The sequence below is a fragment of the Peromyscus maniculatus genome, chromosome 6 (assembly GCF_049852395.1).
Source record: "Peromyscus maniculatus bairdii isolate BWxNUB_F1_BW_parent chromosome 6, HU_Pman_BW_mat_3.1, whole genome shotgun sequence".
Taxonomy (NCBI): domain Eukaryota; kingdom Metazoa; phylum Chordata; class Mammalia; order Rodentia; family Cricetidae; genus Peromyscus; species Peromyscus maniculatus.
This window is the reverse complement of record NC_134857.1, coordinates 110,873,273-110,897,419: the sequence shown is the minus strand read 5'-3', so window position 1 is coordinate 110,897,419 and position 24,147 is coordinate 110,873,273. Positions and strand designations below refer to the sequence as shown.

General features: G+C 48.1%; 1 protein-coding gene and 1 long non-coding RNA gene across 17 annotated transcripts in view; one reads left to right on the top strand and one right to left on the bottom strand.

Annotated features, from left to right (window-relative positions):
- Lef1 (lymphoid enhancer binding factor 1) overlaps positions 1–18,609 on the bottom strand; it is a 272,799-nt gene extending 254,190 nt beyond the window's left edge. For 3 of the 16 annotated variants that reach the window (XM_076574988.1, XM_076574987.1, XM_042279938.2), the window contains exons 1-3: positions 17,220–18,581; positions 14,947–15,013; positions 13,404–13,537 (exon numbers count right to left, since the gene is read on the bottom strand). In XM_076574988.1, the coding sequence (XP_076431103.1) occupies positions 13,404–13,537; positions 14,947–15,013; positions 17,220–17,426 (408 nt within the window). In that variant the 5' untranslated portion in view covers positions 17,427–18,581. Of the gene's footprint in view, positions 1–13,403; positions 13,538–14,946; positions 15,014–16,070; positions 16,783–17,018; positions 17,154–17,219 lie in introns of those variants that run through there. The other 13 variants (XM_076574986.1, XM_006970372.4, XM_015992900.3 and 10 more) reach the window with 13 other exon arrangements.
- A 284-nt stretch (positions 18,610–18,893) lies between these two features.
- Positions 18,894–23,229, top strand: LOC143273988 (uncharacterized). The gene is made up of 2 exons (XR_013052366.1): positions 18,894–22,386; positions 22,905–23,229. It is a non-coding gene; the product is annotated as an uncharacterized LOC143273988 (long non-coding RNA).
- Positions 23,230–24,147: the final 918 nt, after the last annotated feature.

Below are 24,147 nucleotides of genomic sequence, written 5' to 3'. Positions count from 1 at the left end.
ACCGACCAGGACTCCCACTGTTACTAAACTAAGTTCTCTTATTTACCTTAACATGAGGACACCAGAAAAACCAGCACTGACAGCTAAAAGCGACGCCCATCCTACAACATAACCGCTTGTCGTACGTACGAGGAACACCCTTCGGAAGAGTTGTATGTGTAAATGCCTGGCTCCTATAGAAAACATAGGTTATGCTGTTTGCCAGAGTGCAAGCACTGCAAAAATCTCTGGGCACACAGCTATTTGATTACCTACTAAACCCTATCAGAGAATAACCGGGGCCACTGAGTCCCTTGGAAGTGAACAATAAATATTCGCTTAGAAGCACATGCAAAAACAAATACGTGTGATACCCGTCAGCAGTAACTATTCCCTGGGGATTTTCAAAACCATATTGAGCACGACACAGTTAGGTGTTGAATGAACCAGCTGATAATTTTCAAATGTTTCAAAAGCATCTACTACGTAAGCCTTCTATGAAGGCTCGTTACCTACATCGTTCTGAAGCGTAACTGTCATTCTCGATTCCCCAAGTGGTTTACTGGCTGTGGGAATTACTCTCAGGGCCCTCGTGTGCCGAGTGTCACCTTACGGGTTGAGTACTATCGGACACACCTGTCCCGATCCGAGCTTTACCACTCGCTGAACCTGTAACTCTACAGGCAACCAAGTAACCTCTCTGCACCTCAGGTTCCTTCGAGGGAAACAAGAGAGTATCAGTACAAGCTCCATAGCTTTGCAGTGAGAATTAACACAAAGCATGTGCAAAGTACACGCATTAACTCGTATGTACACTCTTTCATTAATCCTACTTTTTTCTTCATCTGTGGGCAGTGTGTTTATTTCTCATGATCATATACAAGATTCTGGTCAAGCCCCGGGAAGCTTCACAGGTAAGGATTTTGTGAAGCATCACTGGTTTATTGCTAAGGATAGACCAAAAGGATGTTCATAACACAGAAGACTTGTTCTAGATCTCAGCTGTTTGTTTGCTTGACATAAAAGTGAAGACACAGAGTAGGAGATCAAGGAAAGAGATACCACGATAAATGAAGACACCATGGGAATAGGAAGAAGCAGAGTGCTAGAGAGGTCCCCAGGAATCCACAAAGATACCTCCACTATAGACTGCTGGCAATGGTCAAGAGAGCCTGACCTACTCTGGTGATCGGATGGTCGAACACCCTAACTGTCATGACAGAACCCTCATCCAGTGGCTGATGGAAGCAGATGCAGAGATCTATGGCCAAGCCCCAGGCAGAGCTCCAGGAGCCCAATTGACCAGAGAGAGGAGGGATTATATGAGCAAGAGATATTGAGACCATGATTGGAAAAAGTAGAGATAACTAGCCAAACTAGTGGAAACACATGAACTGTGGACCAATAGCTGAGGAGCCCCCATGGTACTGGACTAGGCCCCCTGGATAAGTGAGATAGTTGATTAGCTTGAACTGTTTAGGGGGCCCCCAGGCAGTGGGACCGGGATATGTCCTTGGTGCATGAGCCAGCTTTTTGGAGCCTGGGGCCTATGCTGAGACACTTTCCAGAGCCTTGGTGCAGGGAGGAGGGGACTGGACCTGCCTCAACTGAATGTACCAGGCTCTGCTGACTCCCCAGGGAAGACCTTGCCTTGGAGGAGGTGGGAATGAGGGGTCGGTTGGGGGGGAAGGCTGGGGGTGGGAGGAGGGAGAACAGAGGAATCCGTGGTTGATATGTGAAACAAATAGAAAATCTCTTAATAAAAAAAAAAGTGAAGACAGAAAAATGCCTAAGAAAAACTCATGACTATGTGTCCTAAAACCTCCTCTTCCTTCTAAATCCACGATTTGTTAACGCCCCCCTTGGCCTTCGAGCTAGAACACTCCAAAGCGCTCCCCAACATCGTCTGCCCCCTTTTTCGACAGCTTGCCCCCTCACATTGTAACAGCTCTCGCCACCAAGGACAGCGTGGGGAAGTTCACACTTTCACACGAGGTCTCATTGGTCACCACACTCTTCTCTATGAATTACTGCTAGTGATCAATCCACTGATTAGAAGTCCTCCAGCATCTTCTGGGTAACAGGAAAGACAGGCTGAAGTTAGAGAAGGCAGCCTGCAGTCAGAGTCAAGATTTAGGTCCCATTCATAGTTCATCTGTGGGCCAGCCGTGTGACCAGGGCAAACTGTCTTCTCCGTATGATCTTCTATTTCTCGACGTTTTCTACACTCTGTGCCTCAGTTCCCTCATCCATTGCCTGGGCCGGGTTGGGGGTGGGGTGTTAGGGCCAGCACTGCCTGCCTTGAGTACTAAATGACCTCATTTATGGACATGGAGTGCAGGAAAGTTCTGCAGGGACCACATACTCAAAACTGATGCTTAATATCAAGTTCACTAACAGTATTTAAAAGTATGAAAATTTCTAAACTCAATCTTAGCTCTGGGATTCAGCACAAACCTATACATTTTTAAGAGTTCTCATATAAATATGGACTGGTATCCGACATTATCAGCTTTTACTCTTGAAGTTTAAAATTCCTAACCTGCATCATGACATGCAGTATAGAAATTTGTTGGTAACAGAAGATTAAAACTTGATCCCTGTGTTCAAAGGAATTGACAGTAAGAAATGGACATGGAGATACCTAACTCATACAAAACGTATGCACAGGGGCTGGAGAGATGGCTCAGAGGTTAAGAGCACTGGCTGCTTTTGCAGAGGACCTGAGTTCAGTTCCCAGCACCCATGTTGGGTGGCTCACTATAATACCTGTAACACACTCTAGAAGGTTCCAACACCTCTGGCCTCTTTAGATACCAACACACACACACACACACACACACACACTTGCACATATCCACAAATATGCACCTACCCATACACACATACACATACACACACACACACACACTCACTCACAGACATTCATTCAAACATGCATAAAGTTTTTAAAAATGAATCCATCTGTAAAATGTATAAAAAACCATAAAGATCCAGGAGAAATGCACAGGCCAGCACGGCCACTCCTAGTCAGAAGAGAAACTGTCAAATGCTTCAAGGAGGTGGCACCTTCCACCCTGGGCCTTAAGTGTGGACAAGAAGATGAATGGGGTATTTCAGGGACACTGAGCCACAGAATCCAGACACAGATTCAGAGCAAGGTTTGAGACACATGTCTGGAGCTGCGCATGAGGGTGCTGTGCCTTTAATCCCAGCACTTGGGAGGCAGAGCCAGGTGGATCTCTGAGTTCGAGACCAGCCTGGTCTACAGAGCAAGTTCCAGGACAGCCAGGGCAGTTACAAAGAGACACCCTGTCTTGAAAAACAAAACAAAAAAGACACATGTCTGGGGTAACAGCTGTAGGAGAAGTGAGGAGGTGAGATCGGCAACTGTTCCAGAGTGTGGGAAGCTTTCCAAACGATGCTGAACAGTGTGGGTTCTCTCTGGGGTCAGCAGGGCAAGGCACTAGGAGAGAACCCCATACAGTGTGTGTATCCGCAGGTAAACAACTTCAGCATCCTCCGCCTGGACCAGGGCTGGGTGATGAGAACTCACGTTTGGAGGCCAAGGGGCCTGACATGGCACCCGACCCCACCGCTTTAATCCACGTGCAAAGAAAGAAAGGCCAAGCAAGCCTTTGTAGTTAAAAAATAGTTCTTTTATCTTCATAAAAAATAGTTAAGGATTTTGAAAAGAAATTTCTAACCAAATCAAGCAGCTTGCCTGCTTTACATATTATGATTTTTTATCAATATTATGATTGATTTAATAACTTTTCTTCTATTCGTGGAGGCAAATGTGACTGTTTTTAATGACAACAAACAAGTGTATACCTAAGGAAAGGGCCCTGACCGTACAGTCTGCTAACCTGGGGGAGGCTCCTGCCATCCTTAGCATGGGCTTGACTTCAACACAGTGATTTTAACCCACACCACGTTCATGTGATCTTTAAATTAAGCTACTAGGTAGTATTTTTTAAAAAATACTTTCTTTTTCCATTTTCACTTCAAAATAAAAAAAAAACAGTGATACTGACTATTAATCTAAGAATTTTAGCATATTCATAAAAATGGACCAAAAAATACTGAGCAATATTTGAGAGAGTTGATTCTCTTTACCCTGAGGGTAGGCTGACTTGTTAAACCCAGTAGTAGTAAGTGGTAAACATTTCTTTGCTTTTAATCCTTTTGTTTTTTGTCTCTGACTTTAATAATCTCAATTTAAAGTCTAACGCATTTGAAATAAAATGAAATTAGTGTCTTTTTCTTTTCTTTCCTTTTTTTTTTTTTTTTTCCCAGTACTGGCTGGAAGTCGGGCTCCTGCCTCTGCTGTGTCTGACATCAAGCCACGCCCCTCATCTCACATAGTATCTTCTCCTTGATCCAAGCCATTGGAGCTGGTCGACAAAGCACCTTATTGTAGGAGGGAGACTTGATGGAAACTGGAATTTTTCCACAGACTGTTTTTTTCCCTCAATGCCCAGCTGACATGTCCTTTGGACCTGATCTCTTTTGGTGCCAAAACAGAAAGATTTCAGCCAGAAGAAAATGTCCCAGGAAAAGTGTAACCAGCTCTTTGTCCTCACAGTCCCAGGGTCTCAAGCTCCTCTCCAGGTAATTTTGCAATAGAGGAAGAAATCCAGATCCTAGAAGGTTAAGAGGAGAACCCCTCTGACTTACTCCTATGCCAAGCAGAGAGCATAGGATATCTGATAACTTCCTATCAAATGCTGGGAGGATGAGACTTCAGGGAGAATCTGGAAGCCATCCCCTTACATATCCCTTTCACTCAGAGGAGAGGCGGGTGTAAAGGTGAGAGAATGAGGCTCTCCTGACATCCGGGAGAGAAAAGGAGCCCAAGAGAAACACCACAAAGGGACAAGGACGCTGCTGAGTCCCTAAAACTTAAGACATGTAACAACTTCCCAAAGGTTAGGGTAAAGCCTTCACGAACCAGCGTCCAGATTCTGGGCCAGCATCATGGCAACAGGAAGAATCAGGTGTCCTTCCTTTCTCCAGAGCTTCATGGTCCAGCCACACACCGGTCACAGCCACAGGAGCCCTCCCAGGAGGGAATCTAGACCCCGGTCCGTACCATTCTAGAATCTATTCTTCCACCAGGCCTAGGGAACAATACTTTCGCAGACTTGCTTTGTGCCACCAGAACTCCATATTGGCACAGTAAGGAAGGCCAGCCACACAGGAGAGGAAACAGAGGCTGGCGAAGGTTCCAGAAGAGGGCAACAGACTTCAGACTAGGCCTCGGGTCATCTGACATCTAACCCTGGACCTCCCTCCGTCAACGCTCCCTAAAATCTCAAGATCACGCTCTCAGTGTCACGGAATAGTGTAATCAATTTATGGCACACACTGGCTTAGAAGCCACCCCAGCCACACATATCAGTGAAGATTATTCAGACTTTCTAATATCTAAAAATGCCCCAATTGTTAGTGAAAGCTTTGGCCTTTGCAGCTGAGAGAGAGCAAAAATCAACTGCAAAGCATTAGTGACATGAGGCCAGGAGGCACTTAGGAGCGTTTTCTTAGGGGTGGCGCTTGTGGGACAAAAGCCATCTGCATCTGTCCTAGGTGTCTAGGATCTATGTAAGAGACAAGAATCCTCCGGGGGTTCTAGTCCCATCCCTTTTTATTCTCCTGATGAGCTATTTCAGGTATTACCTGGAGACAACATTCCATGAAATACTGATGTTCAGTAAGCACATCACGCAGCACAGTGGTCCAATGACCCTTTACAACAAATCAGAGAATAAAGAAAACACTAAAAGACAAGGTTATTTAGCAGCTACTTTCAGGTCTTGTATTTCATAAGGAATTTGGTTTGATAAAAAGAGGGAACATATTAGAAATCCAAAAATAGACACACGGATGTATACATTCCTGTTGGTGCTGTATTGGTCTAGCAAGATGACAAGGTGGGGGTGGGGTGAGGTGGGGGGAACTGACGATGACCCTTCTCATCTAGGTTGACATAACTATCTCAATCCTGGATGAACTCATGACTAAGGGATCAACTACCATCACTGTTGACAGTGTTTATGACAGAGCTATCAGACTGGAGAGCTATCAGGATGGAGAGATGGCTGAGCAGGAAAGAGCAATTACTGTTCTAGACGACCTAAGTTCCGTTCCTAGCATTTCTATATCTGGTGGTTCAAAACTATCTGTAACTACAGTCCCAGGGAATCTGATGCTTCTGGTCTCACATGTACATACCTGCATGCAGATACACATACGTACACATAATACAAACAATAATCTTTAAAGGTTTATCAGGATTAAAATTTTTTTAATTAAAGAATTTGAGCAGACTTAAAATTTGTAGGTGGGTGACTGGCAGTATTGTTTTTCAAGTCAAGCTTTCCCAGAAGCCCTCCTCTTTTCACGTCACAGTCTCTCTCCATCTGCCTCTTCACCCCATCTTCCTCAGTGGTGCATAGCAACAGGCTCCTTCATCCACTCACATTGCTGTACTGGGTGCTGCCCAGGGTCTCCGGCAAGCTCCGCAAGCATCTACCACGGCACCATACTCCCAGCACTCTCTTCCTTTCTTTCCAAGACAGGATCTCACAAAATCTTCCAGGCCGCCCTGAAACTTACAGTCTTTCTGCCTCAACCTCCTGAGTAGCTGGGATGACAGGCAGGCCTTTGCCCCCAGGCCTGGTTAATCGCCTTTATTCAAGTGAACTTTATATTGTCTCGGTAGTAAGTTACCCCAGTGAAGATCAAAATGTGATTTCTGCAAAACTGCCACCAGATGCCATATAGGACTATTGACTGGTGGGTATAGGAAGTCACAAGGATCAGTAAGAGAGCTTTGAAAGATTCATTGCCGGTAGACAATGGCAAAAATGAAAATGTCTATTTGTAGATCTACTGTGGCACAGCTTCTCTGCCTCTAATGGGGGGGGGGGGAGTGAGAGAGAGCAACCTAAATTCTTCCTACTTGGTGATGCCCTGATGGACCTCCCATACAGGCTCTCATTCCCTAGCCAGCTTTGGAATAATACACACAGGCAAGTTCATGATTTCAGTGAGCTTAGCTGGAGTGGACACAGCACATAAATGTCTTCTTTAGAGACCCCGTGCTCCTCGCTGTCACCTCTGTTAAGTGGGCCACCCGCACAGCTGGGGTGCTGGAGTATCTGAGGTAGCAGCCCCTACTTGCTCCACAGCCCTCTGATGACGAGGCCTGGTTCTTCACCCCTACTCATTTCCGTTCTTGGCTGTTGGCTTTTAACTCGTTTTTGGGCGTTAGGGCTCTAAGTTTTAGAGACTGGATCATTTACGTCTTTAACATGATTTACAGAGTTATAAGGAAAGTTTATAATTACAAAATTGTGATTTCATTTTTAAAAAATATCATTGGCCGGGCGGTGGTGGCGCACGCCTTTAATCCCAGCACTTGGGAGGCAGATCCAGGTGGATCTCTGTGAGTTCGAGGCCAGCCTAGGCTACCAAGTGAGTCCCAGGAAAGGCGCAAAGCTACACAGAGAAACCCCTGGTGGCCTGAGTTCTAATCCTGGGACCTACAGTGCAAGGAGAGAACAACTTCCCAAGTTGTCCTCTGACCTCTACACATGTCCATCTTGGCATGCTTGCAACAGTATTCATTGGTATGCACTATGTAGACCTTATACACATGAATAAAGTTAAATTTTAAAAAAATTAAGTTGCAGTATTTAAAAAGCAGTTATGAGTTTATGTATGTACACACACACACACACACACATACACACACACACACACACACACATACACACACACACACACACACACATCTTGCTATGCTGGCTCAGGCTGGCCTTGAACTCTAAACTCAGTCTTCCTGCTCCAGCCTTCCAAGCAGCTAGGAATATCAGTGTATGCCACCAAAGTTGGTCCCAAAAGTATATTTTTAACAGTTATTTCAATAAAGCCTATGGCTACTACTTTTTGTCCTTGTCCCCCCGCCTTTTTAAATTCTATCTATTCTATCTATCTATCTATCTATCTATCTATCTATCTATCTATCTATCTATCTATCTATCTATCTTTGATATGGGATTTCTTGTAGCTCATTCATTCATTCATTCATTCACTTTTGATATGGGATTTCTTGTAGCCCAGGCTGTCCCTGAACTCACTAAGTAGCTGAGGATTAGCTTGGATTTCTGATCTTCCTGACTCCACCTCCCAAGTCATGGGTTTACAGATGTCTCTGTACCACCACATCCACTTTGTGTGGTACTGAGGCCTGAGCCTGGGACTTTGTGTGTGCTAGCCAAACACCGTGACAAATGAACGTAGGCTTGATGGGGTGGGTATGAACAGCACTCATTCTCGATTATCAGGGCACTGGCTCCCTACAGACTGGACCGGCTTGTCACAGGTGCTTATAAAGAGCACAACTTTAAAATGAACACTTTCTTTTAAAAAAAAACCTTCAGTCCTGCGTCCACCACTCCTGTGGTACGGTAGCTGCTGGGTGCTGCATACACCTGGAAATAATGCACACATGCTTTTTCCGCTGGCCACAGACAGCACTGGAATGTTTGAGTTTTAAACTCCAAGTCTTTCTCCAAAATCAAAGGGAAATGAATCCATAAAAACCCCAATCTTATCAATAATATGTAAATGGAGATAAAACGAGTTTAAAAAAAAAAGAGAGAGTGATCTGATTGCTCAAAAAATTTCAATCACATAAATCCAAATGGGTTTGCCCACAGAGTTCACAGATTCACTTCTAAAAACGCAACAGCTGCACATGTTCTCAGCTGGCATGCTCCTGAGGCTCCCCGTCCAAGGCCAGGTGAGCTCCCTAGTAAACTCCAGCCCTGCTGGTCATTCCAAAGTGTGCGGCTGCAGTGAGGACGGAATCAGAACAAGGAAACTGATGGGAATAAAGCAAAGATCTGTACCGCGATCTAGGATGCTTCAAAACAGAAGGCTCCAGCTGGCTGTCGTGCCTTTACGCCCAGCATTGGGAAGCAAAGGTCCTTGCATTTCTCTGAGTTCGAGGCCCTATGTAGTAACAAACTGTCTCCAAAAAAAAAAAAAAAAAATCAAAACCAACCAAACAACACATGGCTTGTTCCCTGTTTGATTTAGTGCTCTTGGGTCAGTGAAGTGACTATGTTTTGAGCTGTTCTCATGTCTTTCTGAATAGACAAACAAAACTACTAGGGTCATTCCAAATACAACTGAATAAGGGTCAGTGATCAGTAAATGAGGATCAGTAAATGTGCCTACTAAAGGGCCACGTGGAGTGCGGCTCCCAGGGACATTAGAGGAAGTGACGTCATTAGAGATGTGCTCTATCTGGGGGAGCAACAGTCATCGCTCCAAATTCTTCTCAATTATGAGTCTTTCCCAACTTGGGAGCAGCGTAGTAAGGAAGGATCAAACAGAATAAGCAGGGACTCGGAAGAGGAATTTTCCTACCCCTTCCCCTGACAGCCATATACAAACATTACACAGAATTCACTTTGAAAATATACCCTATGCTTGAGGGTAAAGAGGGAAAAACCCAGCTTACTTGGCTGTGAGAAAATAAACAGCTGGAATCAGAAAATTTAAATTAATTTTTCAGGAAGTCAAATTAGGTAGCCCCTTGCAGGACAAAGATCTCCCTCCTTCAAAAGCCTCACATGAGGCACAAGGCCAGTCACTGCCCCCTGAGTTTCTGTATCTTACAGTTTGTTTCAAGGCCATACAACATCAGCACAGTGGTATTCAGGGGCTTCATGGTTAGCCAAGTCCACCTCAGTTCCTTTCTCCCAGATATGAACATTGACCAAAATAAAATCTTAGTTGTTTGTAAACTAATACAAAATCAAGGATGGGAGCTGTAACAGACACAAATCTGTTCATCTGAAATATAAATGTGAATTCCTTGACAGAAAAGTCATCCAACAGAATCAAGTTATTCTAAATAATAAAAAAAGAATCCCTGTAACTTTTCCATAGCAATTCCTACTTTAAAATTAAGGTTTTAAAAGGTGGCTGAAATGGAGCTGTAAACACCTAAGGAAGATCACAGAGCACCAGAATGTTCGAAGCTTTCATGACTCAGAACTACTGAGGTCAGGGGCCATGGCCAGCTTCCTGGCTCTCTGGTACCACTCCCTCCCCAGGCATCAGAGGAGAGAGAAATGGAAGGTAAGGTGTTAACCATTTGGGCTGCAGGAGGGACAGATGGAAGTTTGACTCCCAAGAAGAATAACCACAGGCTAATCTTAGCCCAAGAGGGAACTTTCATATGTTAAAGAGGCTCAGCTCAGGGTTCATTCACACTGTGCTCAGACACTGAGCTTGGGATGCAAAGAACTGGTGGTTGCTGTTGTTGTTGTTGTTGTAGTTGTTGTTGTTGTTGTAATACCTGGACATTGGCCTGATTTTCACAAATAAGCTTTAGAGAAAGAAAGGTTTGGAAATACGCTTTCAATAAACTCTCGGTGGGTCCTGTCTCTGAAATATTTACAGGCTTGCACACCTTCTCATTTTCTGTGCTTGAAGAGCCCACACCGACACCAAGCGGGTGGTCACGGCTGCTTTCTCCTTGATTTTGCTCAATTATCTGAACTAAAAATTCGCATTTAAAACTCTAGGAGAGGCTCATTCATAAGATGTCTGATAGAGATATACTCCCTTAAAAGTTCCAGCTTTAGAAGGAGGTCCCAACTCAAACACCCTTGCAGGAGAAAAGATGGGTGGGTGAAGGCCGTTTTCCTGAATAGGTACCATGATGCCTGGTCTGGCTTACAACAGGACCAACGGCATATGGCTATGGTGAGATTTCAGAGGAGGCGCCCCTGTGTGTGCCACTTGGCCACAGCTGGAATTCTCGGGACCCCAGTCAGACTCAGAAAGGAGAGGGGCCCAGCCGAGGCCTCTCCCACCCACAGATGTTTCTCTCCAGTTCTCACAGGCAGCAGATACAATAAACCAGGGGTTGTTTGTAATGCAAATCCAAGTCACAGGGATGCCCCCACCCTTAAACTCAAATGCAAATGGTCACCCCGCTCCTGACACCCGTAAGAAAGTCTACCCTTGCTGAAGTCAGTGACACAAACAATCCTGCTGAGGACAGGAGGAGGAGGAGGAAGAGAGCACAAGTGTGGTTAGGGCGAAGAAGAGAGGCTGCCTTCCGGTTAAAGTGTTTTTGATCTCAGAAACATTACAAACAGCTGTTGGGTATTAAAAACCAAAGATTGTAACTCACTTCAGTTGGACTCTGAAGAAATTGACATAGCCTTGTGGTTAAAACGGAAAGGCTTCTGGAATTGTGCAAACTGTCTCTCAATAAGACATACCTAACACGAATGCATTTTCACATGTAAGAGGATTGATTCAGCACAAGCATCAGAAAACAGAGTAACGGTTCTCTGAACACAGGCTACACCTAGTGACATTTCCTCTGCCCACAAATCTCTCCTAAGCAATGAATGACTGATTCATGGATGTCAACATTTTAATACATCCGTAACAGTAAATATCTTCCAACCTATTGACATTTCAAAATGGTGCTGGGATATAAGGAAGGCCGGCAGGCATGCACATGTGTGCCCACGTACACACACCAAAAAGATACATCAGAGGAACCGGGAGAAAAGGCCGCAGAGACCTAAGACAGAACACCACCTTAAAGGGGAAAGGAGAACTCACTGTTTGTAGGAGTTACTTATCAATACCAGGAAGTTTATTCTACTAATTTCCCCAAATTTCTCGTCTGGAGAGAAGCAGCTGTTCTCTCTATAGAATAAACGACAATTCAGAACAACTGTATTCACGGGTAAAATATAAACAGTTTTGGAAGCGAGTTTCTATTACCTAAACTCTAACTTGATTTGAAAAGATTATTTGTTGACCTTTTAGCCTTTCTACCAAATCTTCAACTGTTCCTTATCCAAAACATCCCTTCCATTAAAAACCAACAACAACAACACAAACAAACAAAAAACCCCAAACCTGCAAAACTATTACAAAACAAAACTAAAAAAAACAGATATATTTGTCTTTCTGGCTCAACAAGCCCTCTCTAAGTTTTAAAACCCAGAAGCATTTTCAGTGTGTGTTGGGGGATAATCTCTAAATAAGAGACTACAATTGCTTTATTAGTTCACCCCCCTTTTTAGGTAGAAAGATCCTACATACCACACAGACATTAAATATTTGAAATGTTTTAAGATAGTGTGAGGGAACATTCCTTGTAACAGGAACATCACAAAAATCCCCAAGATTTGATCCCCATGAGCTCAATTTCAGCTGCTTTATAAAAATGAGAAAAACTGTGTTCCCTATCTCAGTTTAAACATCCAGCTGGAATTTGTAGAAAAATGATCACTTAAAGTTTAAAATCACAAGGCCCACCAACTCCACACACCTATCATTTTCACCACTGAGGGCTGAGACCCTTCAGACAGCCACAGGCACTCCGGTTGATTACCAGCCACTGCCTCTCTGCTTCTTCAGTGAAGCCCCCAGCTCTCAGATTGTCACTAATGCCTCAGTGACACCCCTTCCCCCAAGCGTTTGTAGAAGCACTGAGTTCCATGGGACTGTAGAATCACCCCAAGAAGTCACTGAGACTCATTCCCGCATGTTCTTCATTGAGTGCTGAAGGGATGGGGCTGGGACCAAGTAGCTACTGACCACCTCAGCAGCTTCCCAAGAAGCACCAGTATATTCAGTATATTCACCAGTACGATCACGCGCACACCCTCCACAAGTTACCACTGAGATGTTTTCTGGAGACACAGGTGCAGTCTCTACTCCCCCCTGCCCGATAAATTACGTGAAATCCTTAATATTGCTTAATATTGAACACATGTGATACTGCATTTTTACAACTTTAAGTTAGTTGAACTAAAAGATTAAAAATAGCAATGACTTTTAGTACATGACCTTCAGATGATATTTTCCTCACTGACAATGAAGTGAAAATAAAATGGCTTATCCACCTTCCTTATAAACAATAGCTAATATAATAAAAGAAGACATTTTCACAGGCCGAAATAACAGTCTGCATGTCTAGGTCCAAATGAGCCTCTAAACGGTTTAGGGTTTTGAAAGCTACCTGGTCCTTGTTAACTGAAAGATTAAATCCATTTTCTTCCCATCATCAGCATAGAAAACACAGTACTTATAAAAATCACAGACTTGTTGACTTGGCTCCATTTGGTCTCATAATTTGTGATCCTCTACTTATTCATCTTAGTCCATCAGCCTGAATCTAAAAACCCAAACGGGAGACATAAAGACAGCACTGTTCTCAGGCTGCTGTTCCTTACACGGCTCTTACCCAGTGATGACTAGTCACACACAGTGAAGGCATTACCAATGTGCTTGAAGAAATAAGCATTCTGTTGAAACACAAATTAATTTGCACGTCTGAAAATAATTTTCAACATCAGCATGTTACTCACTGTCCTCGGGATGGGTGGAGAAAGAGATCCATTTGACATGTACGGGTCGCTGTTCATATTTGGCATCATTATGTAGCTAGAATAACTGGAGTAGGAGGGTCCCTTGTTGTACAGGCCTCCATCTGGATGCTTTCCTGGGAGAATCCAAAGAACAATCAAATTTGCATCGACTTTCCTTTTATATCACACTATTTTCATCAGAAAATCTTTTGCTCCTAAGACAAGCCAGGCTTTACATAAAATATTTGTTTATAAAATACTGTAACTGGATTATTATGCTCTATTTTAGATTGACAGTATTTATGCTCTCCAATGGCTTAACAGCAAACCAGATGTTTAAAAAACATGTGGTTCAATTTACTTCCACTACTGACTGATGTTTTTACAAAAATAAGTGTTATTCATCTAACTTAATTTGTACTAATGCTAACAAACTGGACTGAGCAATACGGAAACCCAAGGGAACACACACAAACTTAAAGCCTGTTATATGTGAAGCCATCTACCCCCCAACACACACACACACACACTCACACACACACACACACACACACACACACACACACACGCATGCACGCACGCGCGCACACACACATTTATACATTTGACGTCTCCTTCTTTTAGACAAACTCAAAAGTTCCACCTGTGCCTCTGGATTTTTATCAAACGTTAGATTTTCCTGAAGGAGAAAACTGGATCTAGTGTATGGTTAAAACCCAAATTTGTAGTGAATTAACCTTTGGAAGACCTAATTTCATGGCTAAACTTATGTCAGTCTGCCAAAGAAATGTCCCTTTACTTTTAATCTGTATAACTATTTGCTGCCAAGAAGGAAGGCTGATATACAGCTCTCTCCCTGCCCCTTGGTCGACACACTGAATGTACAAACATTCCACTCTAGACAGGCCAATTGTTAAGTAATTGAAGGAGACCAGACATGCCAGCTGATTGACAACTGAACCCTATGGTGAGCTGATTAAACTCAGAAAGAGCAAAGAAGGAGGGTGGACACATGTGTGTGGGATTTTTTTTTTTTTTTTTTTTGAGTATTGACAAGAATTAGCAATGGGAGAAATGCCTATCAGTTGATAGGTGCAGCTTCTAATATTTTTTCTATTTTAGAAGCTAGGTTCAGTTTTACTGAGCTCTGATCCATCTGTCCACACACTGCCTTCCTCCTCCTCTGTACTGAGAAACTACACACACACACACACACAGCAATGTTGCAAATGAAAAATTCTAAATTGTTACTGTTGAAAACATGCTTCAGAAACACTCCTTCTCTGAGATTCTGGAAGGCAAGAGGAACCCAGAGGCCTAGGCTCATTCAAGGACTTGTTCTCAATGAAATACACACAATGAAAGAGAAACTGAGTTTCTGGGCTTTCTTTCCTACTCTGTCAAAAAGGTCATGAGTACATGGGCACAGTCTTGCATATCTGGTCCCAGCCTACTGAACTCAAATGGAAGTATATCAAAACCAGATACTCAAACTGCACTTGTCCTCTGGTACAGTGGGGAGAAAGAGAATCAGGCCTCTTACCGTCATCGGGGTGTTCTCTGGCCTTGTCGTGGTAGGAATCCTGAGCGGGCTGTGCTTGTCTTACCACCTAATGGCGTGGAGAGCCACCCCCAAAAGAAAGGAGACAGTCTTAGAGTTTGTAACGGTTAGGGTGTGTCTGCTGGTCATCCAAAGGAAGAGGTTTAGGTAAAACTCCGTCTACCCCTTTGGTTAAAATGAAGGACAGGGCAGGCTTGAGTACTGGAAAATCTTATTTCAATGTATGTGTTTGAGTGGTTATTAGGTCTCCAGATCAAAAGGTAAGAATGGTGGGGGGGGGAAGTGAATTTGGGGATGACGTGTCCTGCTCTAACACCCCATCAGTGCTTCCTGGGAGCCCCAACTTCTAAGATGTGTTAGCCTCTTCAGCCTTGGTTCACTTTGACAAGATCTGATTAAACGCCACCAGAAACACCGTGTTGTAACTGAAAACGAGATCTGGAAACATAAACAAAACAATCCCTTTGCTGAGGTTTTAGGGAAGTTGTTTAAGAAGCAGTCCTAGCTGGAACTGCATTCACAGACAACTTAAAGGCTGAATGCTAGCAGGCTATCAGAGGAGAGCTGGTCTGTGGTTAAAGGGAGGGAAAACCGAGAGTCTGGTTGTAGACATCTAAAAGGTAGCCCAGTTAATATCAGTTTTGGTAAGCGCCACCGACCCGACTCAACCACGTGCAAATCAGCGGTATGACCCCTTCACCATCTTCCGTGAGGCTGAGTGAGGCTGCTTGCTCCACTTGCACCGCGGAAAGATGGTCCGTTCAAACTCCCAACCCAGGAGTTCTCGGTTTCCAAAGCACTGCTTTTCACCTCTGACCAGTAAACCGTGGAAGTGTGAGGTGGATGGAAATCTGTGGACTCCTCTAGAACAGAGAGACCACTCTACCGTCTGGCAAAAAGCCCCCGAGTTTAGACGGTATTTGATTCTTTGAACCTCTGTCCTCCAGGCGACCTCATCCTTCAGGCGCACAGAAACCTTATTTACCTGATTTTGACTGCACCCTAGCCGCCCTCCTCTACCTTTTGCTGAACTTTGGGAATAGAGAGCCCCCTTATACTCTAGGAACCAGCACCCCCTCCCCCAGCCTTCTCAAATGCGTACTCACCCCTGCCATCGGGACAGAGAAGGTAACTCGGAGGTGTTCTTAAAAGTACTCTTTAAACCCAAAATGTCCCCGCCCCCGAAACCACCCTTTCTTTGGGGTGGGGGCAGAAGGCTGCCATTTAAGGAAAAGGGTATATTCTCCACGTTTCCCTGGCAGGAAAAAACGTTGGGGACATCATTTGGGTATCAGAACTTTTCTACTGGATGTCCCCGTGAGGTTTCCCCAGCGGCTGAGCCGGAGCGGCCGGTGAGGTGTGGGCTTTGGGGTATCTACGTCCATCCGATGCTCGCGCGCGGCCCGGCTCTCGGCTCCCTCGCGCCGGCACCCACGTGTCTCTATTTACTCTCCTCGGGTTACCAGCGCCCGTCGCCTGCAGCTGGCCCCCAGATCTGATAAAGCGTGTCCCTCCCTCCCCAGCCGCGGCCCGGCTTCCGCTGCCGCCGCCCCGCTCTCGGGCTCGCCTTTCTTCTGCAGAGATCCAAGGCCTGCCTAAGCCCAAATAAACGCCTTTCTTTCCACTTGAGATGCCGGGGTTGCGGGCGGAAGGACTGCGGTGTCTATGCTGTTGGGTGGCTCGGGTCGGCTCGCCCACGGCTCCCCGCAGCAGCCTCGCCGGCTGTGGGGACCGGGCCCCGCAACGCCCCCGCAGTTGGGGCGCGCGCCCTCCTCCGTGGCGGTTGGGAGGGCCCCTCCTGGCCGGCCCACGCCCGCCTCTCCTTCCTCCCGCCTGGGGCTCCGCTCCTTGGAACCTCGGTGGTTTAACGCACTTTTGCACACTCTACCGAGAGAGCTAGCGGATGCACTTTGTTTTCCGCCCCCCCCCCCCAGGATGGACTTCGCAGTTGTGCTTAGACATCCCTGCTTTTAATGCATCGCTCCCCGCAGCCCCGCCGAAACGACGGAGAACGAAACGGGTCGGGCAAAGGCCAACGTTTCCTGCCCACTCACCGCCGTTTAGCCACAGACCCACTTGGACTAAATTTCCTTGCCCGCCGCTCACACACGTGCGCACCGTGGAGTAGGGGCCGTTATTCCCCGCCCAGCCCGCGAGGGACCAGGGCGCAGCGGCCACGGTGGCCGCGCGCTCCGCTGGCTTCCTCTCGGCGTCCCCCGGACCCGCCACGCCTCTCCGGACAGCGGCCCACTCACCTCATGCCCGTTGCTGGCCGGGATGATTTCGGACTCGTTGACCAAGGAGGACTTGATGTCGGCTAAATCGCCCTCCTCTTCGGGGTGACTGATCTCGGCGAAGATCTTCTCCTTCTGAGGATCGCCCTCATCCTTGAAGGGGATCATCTCATCGGTGGCGCAGAGTTCCGGGTCCCCGCCGCCGCCGCCTCCGGAGAGTTGGGGCATCCCGGCGGCTCTGTAATCTCCGCTCCGCTGCGGGAGCACTCGGCGACGGCAGGAAAGGGGGGAGTCGATGTGAGGTGTGTGGGGGAGGAGTGGGGGTGAGAGCTGTGGGAGGACTGCGAATGGAAGCGGGGTGGGCGAGCGAGGGGCCCGCGGCCGGAACAGCTGCGGGAGCCGCCGCGATGGTCGCGCTTCCCCACTTCACTTAGAAGGACGCCGGCGCCCGGCCCCGGGGCGAAGGGCACCAGACTGCGCGGGCGGCAGCCGCCGGCGCCTCTGAGAGCGTCTGCGGCGCTCCGCGTGCGCTGGGCTAGGCTGCCGGGGCCGGTCGGCCGCCCCGCCTTGCTGGGGTCTGTGCACCGGGGACGCCGGTTCCGGAGAGGACACGACTTTCCAAAGTGCAAAGGAGGGTCCCGTGGCGCGTCGCCGTGCAAAACTTCTCCGCCGTGGATTCTTCAGATGCCGGTGTCGGAGTTGGGTGTTTCGAGGAGAGCTGGGCCAAAAGGCTCCGTTTGCCTCAACAGAGGTGCGAGGAGAATCAGAAAAGACCGCAAAGTCCACTTCCTGAAGGGTAAACAATAAAGAGCAACCCGGGCTGCAGACGTCCGTGTTAGAGCCTCTTTCCTTCCCTTTCGCTTCGGTTTTCCTTCTGGAGGAGCATTTAATCTGCTGGGGGGAGGGGGCGGAGGAGGAGGGGAGAAAAAGAGAAGTTTGCCAAGAATAAAGTTTGTGCTGATGAGCGCTGGGAATCGGCAGTGGCTGGCACAGCGGCGTCTTGGGGAGTCACAGCAGGAGCCTCGGGCCCAAATGTTCCAGCCCGCAGCTCGGGCCGATACACACACATACACACACACGCGCACACACACACACACACGCACACACACACACACACACACAAGCCCGATCCCTCTTTGTTCCCGGCTCGAGTTTCTGCCTGGCTCGCTGGCGCTGTTACTCGCCTCTTTCCCCGCCTCCCCTCTGTCAAAGCAAAGAGCTGCCGGTGGCCCCTCGGCTCCTCCAGGCCGACGGGAGGGGAACACCCGGAGCGTGGCGGCTTGCAAGGCTCCGGGGGAGTCCGGATGCCAGGGCCCCCCGAGAGCGCAGCCGGGTCCCTCCGGTGCGCGCTGCCCAGCAGGTGAGCGAGCGGTTGCGCCTTCCCACCGCTTCTCCTCGCCGCGCCTAGCCGGCGCTGCAAAGCTATTCACTTGCGTCGCTTCTCCTCCCCCGCCCCTCCCCCGCCTCCTGCTCTCCTTGGCTGCTGACTGGAGGGGTGGGGAGAAGGGAGTCTGCTAGGAGGAGGAGGAGGAGGAGGAGATCCAGGTTCTCCCCTAACTCTGTTCATTTCCCAGCACCTAGAGGACGAGTCATAGTTTGGGGGGGGCGCTGTGGGTGTGCATGCGTGTGTGTGTGTGTGTGTGTGTGTGTGTGTGTGTGTGTGTGTGAGCGCGCATGCTTTCATGCCTGGGGGGGGGGGGGGAACGCAACATGGAGAAGGACCCGGTGCTGCTGGTAACCCACCCCAAAGCACGCTGTTGCCGGGGTGAAATAGACAAACTCCACCTGAATGGCTTAACTTCATCATCGAAGCATCCCTTCTCTTGCCCCCACTCACTCCGGTCCTTTGCCGGTCTCTCTCCCACCTCCTTTCCACCGCCCACTCTAGCCCCCTCACTCAGGCAAGGGGAGGAAGATGAAAGAGAAAGCCGCCGGCGCTGTGGTCGACACCACGTTGATAGATGCTCTGACAGAGGGAATGAGGCGAGAATTAGGGACTAGGAGAAGGAAAAGGAGAAAATGTAACACATTGCTCACCTAACCAGAGAAGAGACGCAGCAAGCACAAGGAAAAGAGTTGTGGCTGCACCAAACGTATACTACCACACGCTCTTCGGAGACAAGGGGAAATCAAATCTCCAGGCTTACCAGGGGGAACAGGACCGGGAAGACGGGAGTGAATGAAGACAGGACCTTAATTATCGCTTTTAAAACACTACTGCTTTCATTGTGTCCTTACCACCGGATGGACGTGGGTTTTCGGATATGCAAGACTCAGTGTGAGAGACCTCGTAGAAAATGAAAATACATCCCAAAATGAGGGAGAAGAAGGACCTAGGAAAAGGAGGCATGCCTGCGCAGTTGCTGACATCCTGGACAACGCTGAAAGGGACCCTTGAGAACGTAAACGCGAATCCAACCTCAAAAATCCCCCAGTTCCCACTGTCTCCTTGAGGCATTTCCTAAAAGGATGGGACTTTTAAGGGAGACGCTTTGTGAAAGTTACTGTGTAAGTGAGGCTTACGTTTAGAAACATTACATTTTGTTCCTTAGCTCTCAACCCCGCCCCCCAAGTCAAGTATTCAGGCAAAAATTATTACACCAATGCGGTAGCCATCTGTAAAACCTGGGAGCCATAAACAGGAGACGGAAAGAATTGTATCCCCATCGTCCTTAAATTGAAAATAAAATACAGAATTATGTGTTAGTGCCATTACATAAGAACGCTTAGGCAAAGATCTCTCTTCTAAAGGTGAAATTGTGGACTACTGGACACTGTAGACCTAACAGTTCTTTAAGTGGGCATTTAAAACTTCGGTTATTGCTAACTACCAGTTGGGAGCATGCTAGGAAGTAGTTTTCAAAGCTATATATCAGTTCAGTTGGTCCCACAGGTAATTAATATGTAATATGTCCCAGTCGGTCATATGTAAGCTGATAGATTTAGGAAGAATTAAGAGGTTGGTGAAAGAAGTCAGAATAACGAAAACTTTTTTTAAGAATTAAATAATCGACAAAGCTATGCCTTACAGAAGAAAATAAAAAATGGCATTTTATTTCAGGGCGTCAGGGAGAATAATAAGGAGGGTTGGGAATAAATCCATTTTTGTAGTGACGGTATGCAGCCTCCATTGCTGTTAGTGTGGTAAGCGAGGAGAGGAGGACACAGTTTTACATTTACAGTCCCAGCTAACGTAAATTTAACAAAGTCAGAATTCCTCCTCCGAGTGCGCCAATCTGACAGAGCAAAAGAACCCTGGAAGATGCAGCTTCATCAAAGCAGCCTGAGTGGATCGGTCCTTTTCATCAAACCCAGAGGGGGAGGGGGCAAGAAGAATGGCCAGAGGGTATTTTTTGAAAGCCAAGAGGAGATTAAATGACGACTCTACATCTTCCCTGTTTAAGTGTTGCAACTAATTCGAATTCCCATTTTCTCCTTCGCGTTAATTATCTGGACTCTTGTGAGTCATACGGAGCTCAGCTCCAGGTGTCCCGGAGATTAGGAGCTCAAGAAGATGGGAAATTTTGGAGCAACACCTAGTGAGAACGGTTTACAAAAGAACCGGGATAGGGGGCTGCGTTCGGTCCCTTGCGGGAACCCTCTTTGGAAACATTGGTTCTAACGAAATCACCTAATGGCCTCGCTCGGTAGGCTTGGCGGTGAGTGGTCTGCCCGGTGTGCTGTCTTCAGCCGTGTTGCGACTCTTCAACGAGGCCACCCTTAAAAACCATGCGCCCACATGTTTTACAGCTTTGTCGGTAAAGGAGGTTGACTTTTCCCTGTGAAGTCTGTCTGTCTTAAGAGAGAAAAGCAAGGCGATACAGGAGGGGCGAAGTAACCCCAGGAAGTGGTGTCTCTGGACTTCGCCTTCCTGGCAAAGGCATTGCAGCCGCCTGGCAGTCTGTCCTAATTCCTGTGGGGCTGTTATTAGCATAAGCAGCCGCTTCTTCGCTCCTTAGGGTAGGGCGAGTGGGCTCCTAGGTCTGGGATGTGGTGGGTGCGGTGCCGAAGCAGCCCCGCCGCCCCCCTTTCCTCGGATGTAGAGGCAGGTTGTTCGTGTGAACTCTAGCGAACCACTGGAGGCTGGCTGTAGCAGGTTTACTCCTTCAGGATGTGGGTTTCAGGGGGCGTTTTGATGTGATTTAATTCCGACCGTGAAACAATTGCTAGGGGCTGGCTGCGCTGCTGTTGGCTTCTCCCCTCCTGGTGGCTTTGGGTTTAGTTTGGGAGCGAACTTGTTTTATATCAACACTTCCTTTTGCATAAGGCGCTGTCGCGGGTTCTGTGCCTGCGGGTTGGGGTGGGGATGGGGGGTAGAATAGAGACAGGGGCGAGGCGACCAACCCCAGTGGAAACCCAGGCTTCGGGGAGCAGAGTTGGCCGCGCTGCCCCGAGGTGAGTGTAGCCCAGTGCGCCACGGGGGGTGACGGTGGGGGGACACACAAGAGGAATGACTCATACCCACACCAGAAGACCCCCCTCCCCCTAGCGAGTTTGCTGCCAAGTGGAGTCCGCTGCAGACGGTCCAGAGTCCTTAATTACAGGGATGAGAAGCTCAGTGCCCCCGCACAGCCCTCTCCGCCCCCTCGGTCCTAACTCCAGCCCAGGCTCCGGGTCTTCCCTTTGTGTGGCCTAGACTCTCTGCCAGCTGCAACCTAGGTGGGATCCCAAAGGAAGGAGGTGGCAGGCCCTACGGAAGAGGATGCTCCGAGAGACAGCCGAGAAGGGACTAGAAAAAAACGAATTCATGTGCTTCCAGGGGCGGAACCGAGACCCCGGTTTCCCACCCCAGCTTCGGCAGGCAGGGGGCTCAATCTGCGGGCACCTTCAGTTTAACCGACGTCGCGGAGAAGGGGGACGAGGGAAGTGGCAGTTTGTGTCCCAGGGGCTCTTCCGCCTTAGACAAACAAACCCAAAGCCCCTTCCTCCAGGGCCAGGGAACTCGTGGGACCGTGAAAACCTCCTTCTCCAATCTGGCGCCTCCAGACGCCCCGTTTCCGCGCGCCCGGCGCCCGATGGCGTCTGTAGCCCGGCGCGGCCTCCCGGGCGGGCGGGCAGGCAACTGGACTGCGGGATCCGCGGCGCGGTCAGCCCTGTGCGCCCCCCGCGCAGGGTGAAGGGAGTCCCATGCACTCTGCTCGGTGGGATGTCAACCCCAGGCCTGAGTGCCAGCCCCAGCGCCGCCACAGTGAGGAACCGAGGGTGACCGAGGGCAGAGACCATGGAGGGGACAAGGGGGTGGTCGCAGGGGAACATAATGAGTCAAAGGGGGTCCAGAGGTCCTGCTCTGCACCAGAAAGTCGAGATCCGGCACCGAGGAGCCCGTGTGACATGGGGACGGGGGGAAGGGGGAGAGGATGCTGCACGTGGACTTCGGCTCTGGAATACACGTGCCAGCCGGGGAACCGCTAGTCTAGGGGGCTCGAACATCACATTCTTTTCTTCCACGTCTCAGAACTTTTCTCTTTCGCCTTAATGTGGCATGGGCAGCGGCTTCTGGAGAGCACGCCCCTTCGGTCCCTCTCCGCGGTGCCTCCTGTCCCCACGATCCCCGCCGGAGCCGGGACGCGCGCGGAAGGGCCGCCCGCGCGCGCCGGGCTCGCCTTATATCGGCGGAGGGCGGCGCCTGCGCAGGGCCCGGCGCGGCGGCGCGGCCTTTGAAGTCGCGGCGGCTGCGGCTTTCATCCTTTCTTTTTTCCCTCTCAGGCCCCTTTGTGTGACTAAATTTGGCAAGAATATGGATCCCAGCCAGTCTTTCCACGTGTGCTCCCAGCTCCCAGCTGAGAAGGCCAAGGGTTCTCTTCCGGGTAAGGAGACAGGGAGAAAGATCAAAGAGTTTGGGGAGCTGGATCTGAAATGTGAATTGAAAATAAAAATCAAGCCTGGACACATTCCAGTTTCTAAAGCAAAACCAACCGTCTGCAGAGGCCATCTCGCTCCGGCGCTCTTTCCCTCTGCTCCTTTCTTTTTTTTTTTTTTTTTTTTTTTTTTTTTTTTTTTTTTTTTTTTTTTTTTTTTTTTTTTTTTTTTTGGTTTTTCGAGACAGGGTTTCTCTGCGTAGCTTTGCGCCTTTCCTGGAGCTCACTTGGTAGCCCAGGCTGGCCTCGAACTCACAGAGATCCGCCTGGCTCTGCCTCCCAAGTGCTAGGATTAAAGGCGTGCGCCACCACCGCCCGGCGACCCCCTCTGCTCCTTTCTGATCCTTTTTTTTTCATCTCGAAATCACTCGAGCACATGGGATAAAATAAAGACAACATGGGGAAGCACTTAGATTCTCCAGATTTTGTTTTGCAGTAATTTTATTAGGGAAAATATCTTGTTCATAATTACCGTTATGTGAGGCCAAATTTCTTCAGTCATAAATATTGTCTTCTTCCAGCGTGCTTCACACTTTCTTCCGTGACCACATTTTTTGGGAAAGAACGCTGACACAACACGTGTACACGTACTGTTTGTGCACCCCTTGTGAGCCCCTCTCCACACGGCTACGGTGCACTGCATATTTCTTCCACAGACATTAGATGCTGGAAGACTGATGTTAATACCATTTTTAATCGCTTTCGCAGTTGGTCTCTTATGATTTGAAATGGTCTCGTTGGTGGGTCTGCCCACAGGTTTCATACAAGAGATTCCACAGAACCGTGCGTGTCTATGGTGAAAAGCCTCTAAGTTTTCTTCTCTGACACACTGTTTGAAAGACATCTGTACAGAGACATTTCCCCAGTGATGTGATGCAGAGGCAGATATCCCAAGTCCAAGGCAGGCCCCTGCTTCCCGAGCAATGGGTGAGGTTAGGTAGGGCATCTACCTCTCACAGGCCTCATTTTCTCAGCAAATGGTTGTGTAGTAGTCTACCTTTCGGCGAGATAGTGCTTGTGAAAATGTGCAAGGATGCAAGATGCTTCTTTAAGGGGAAAATCTGTTAATTGCAAAACCAAAATTAATAAAG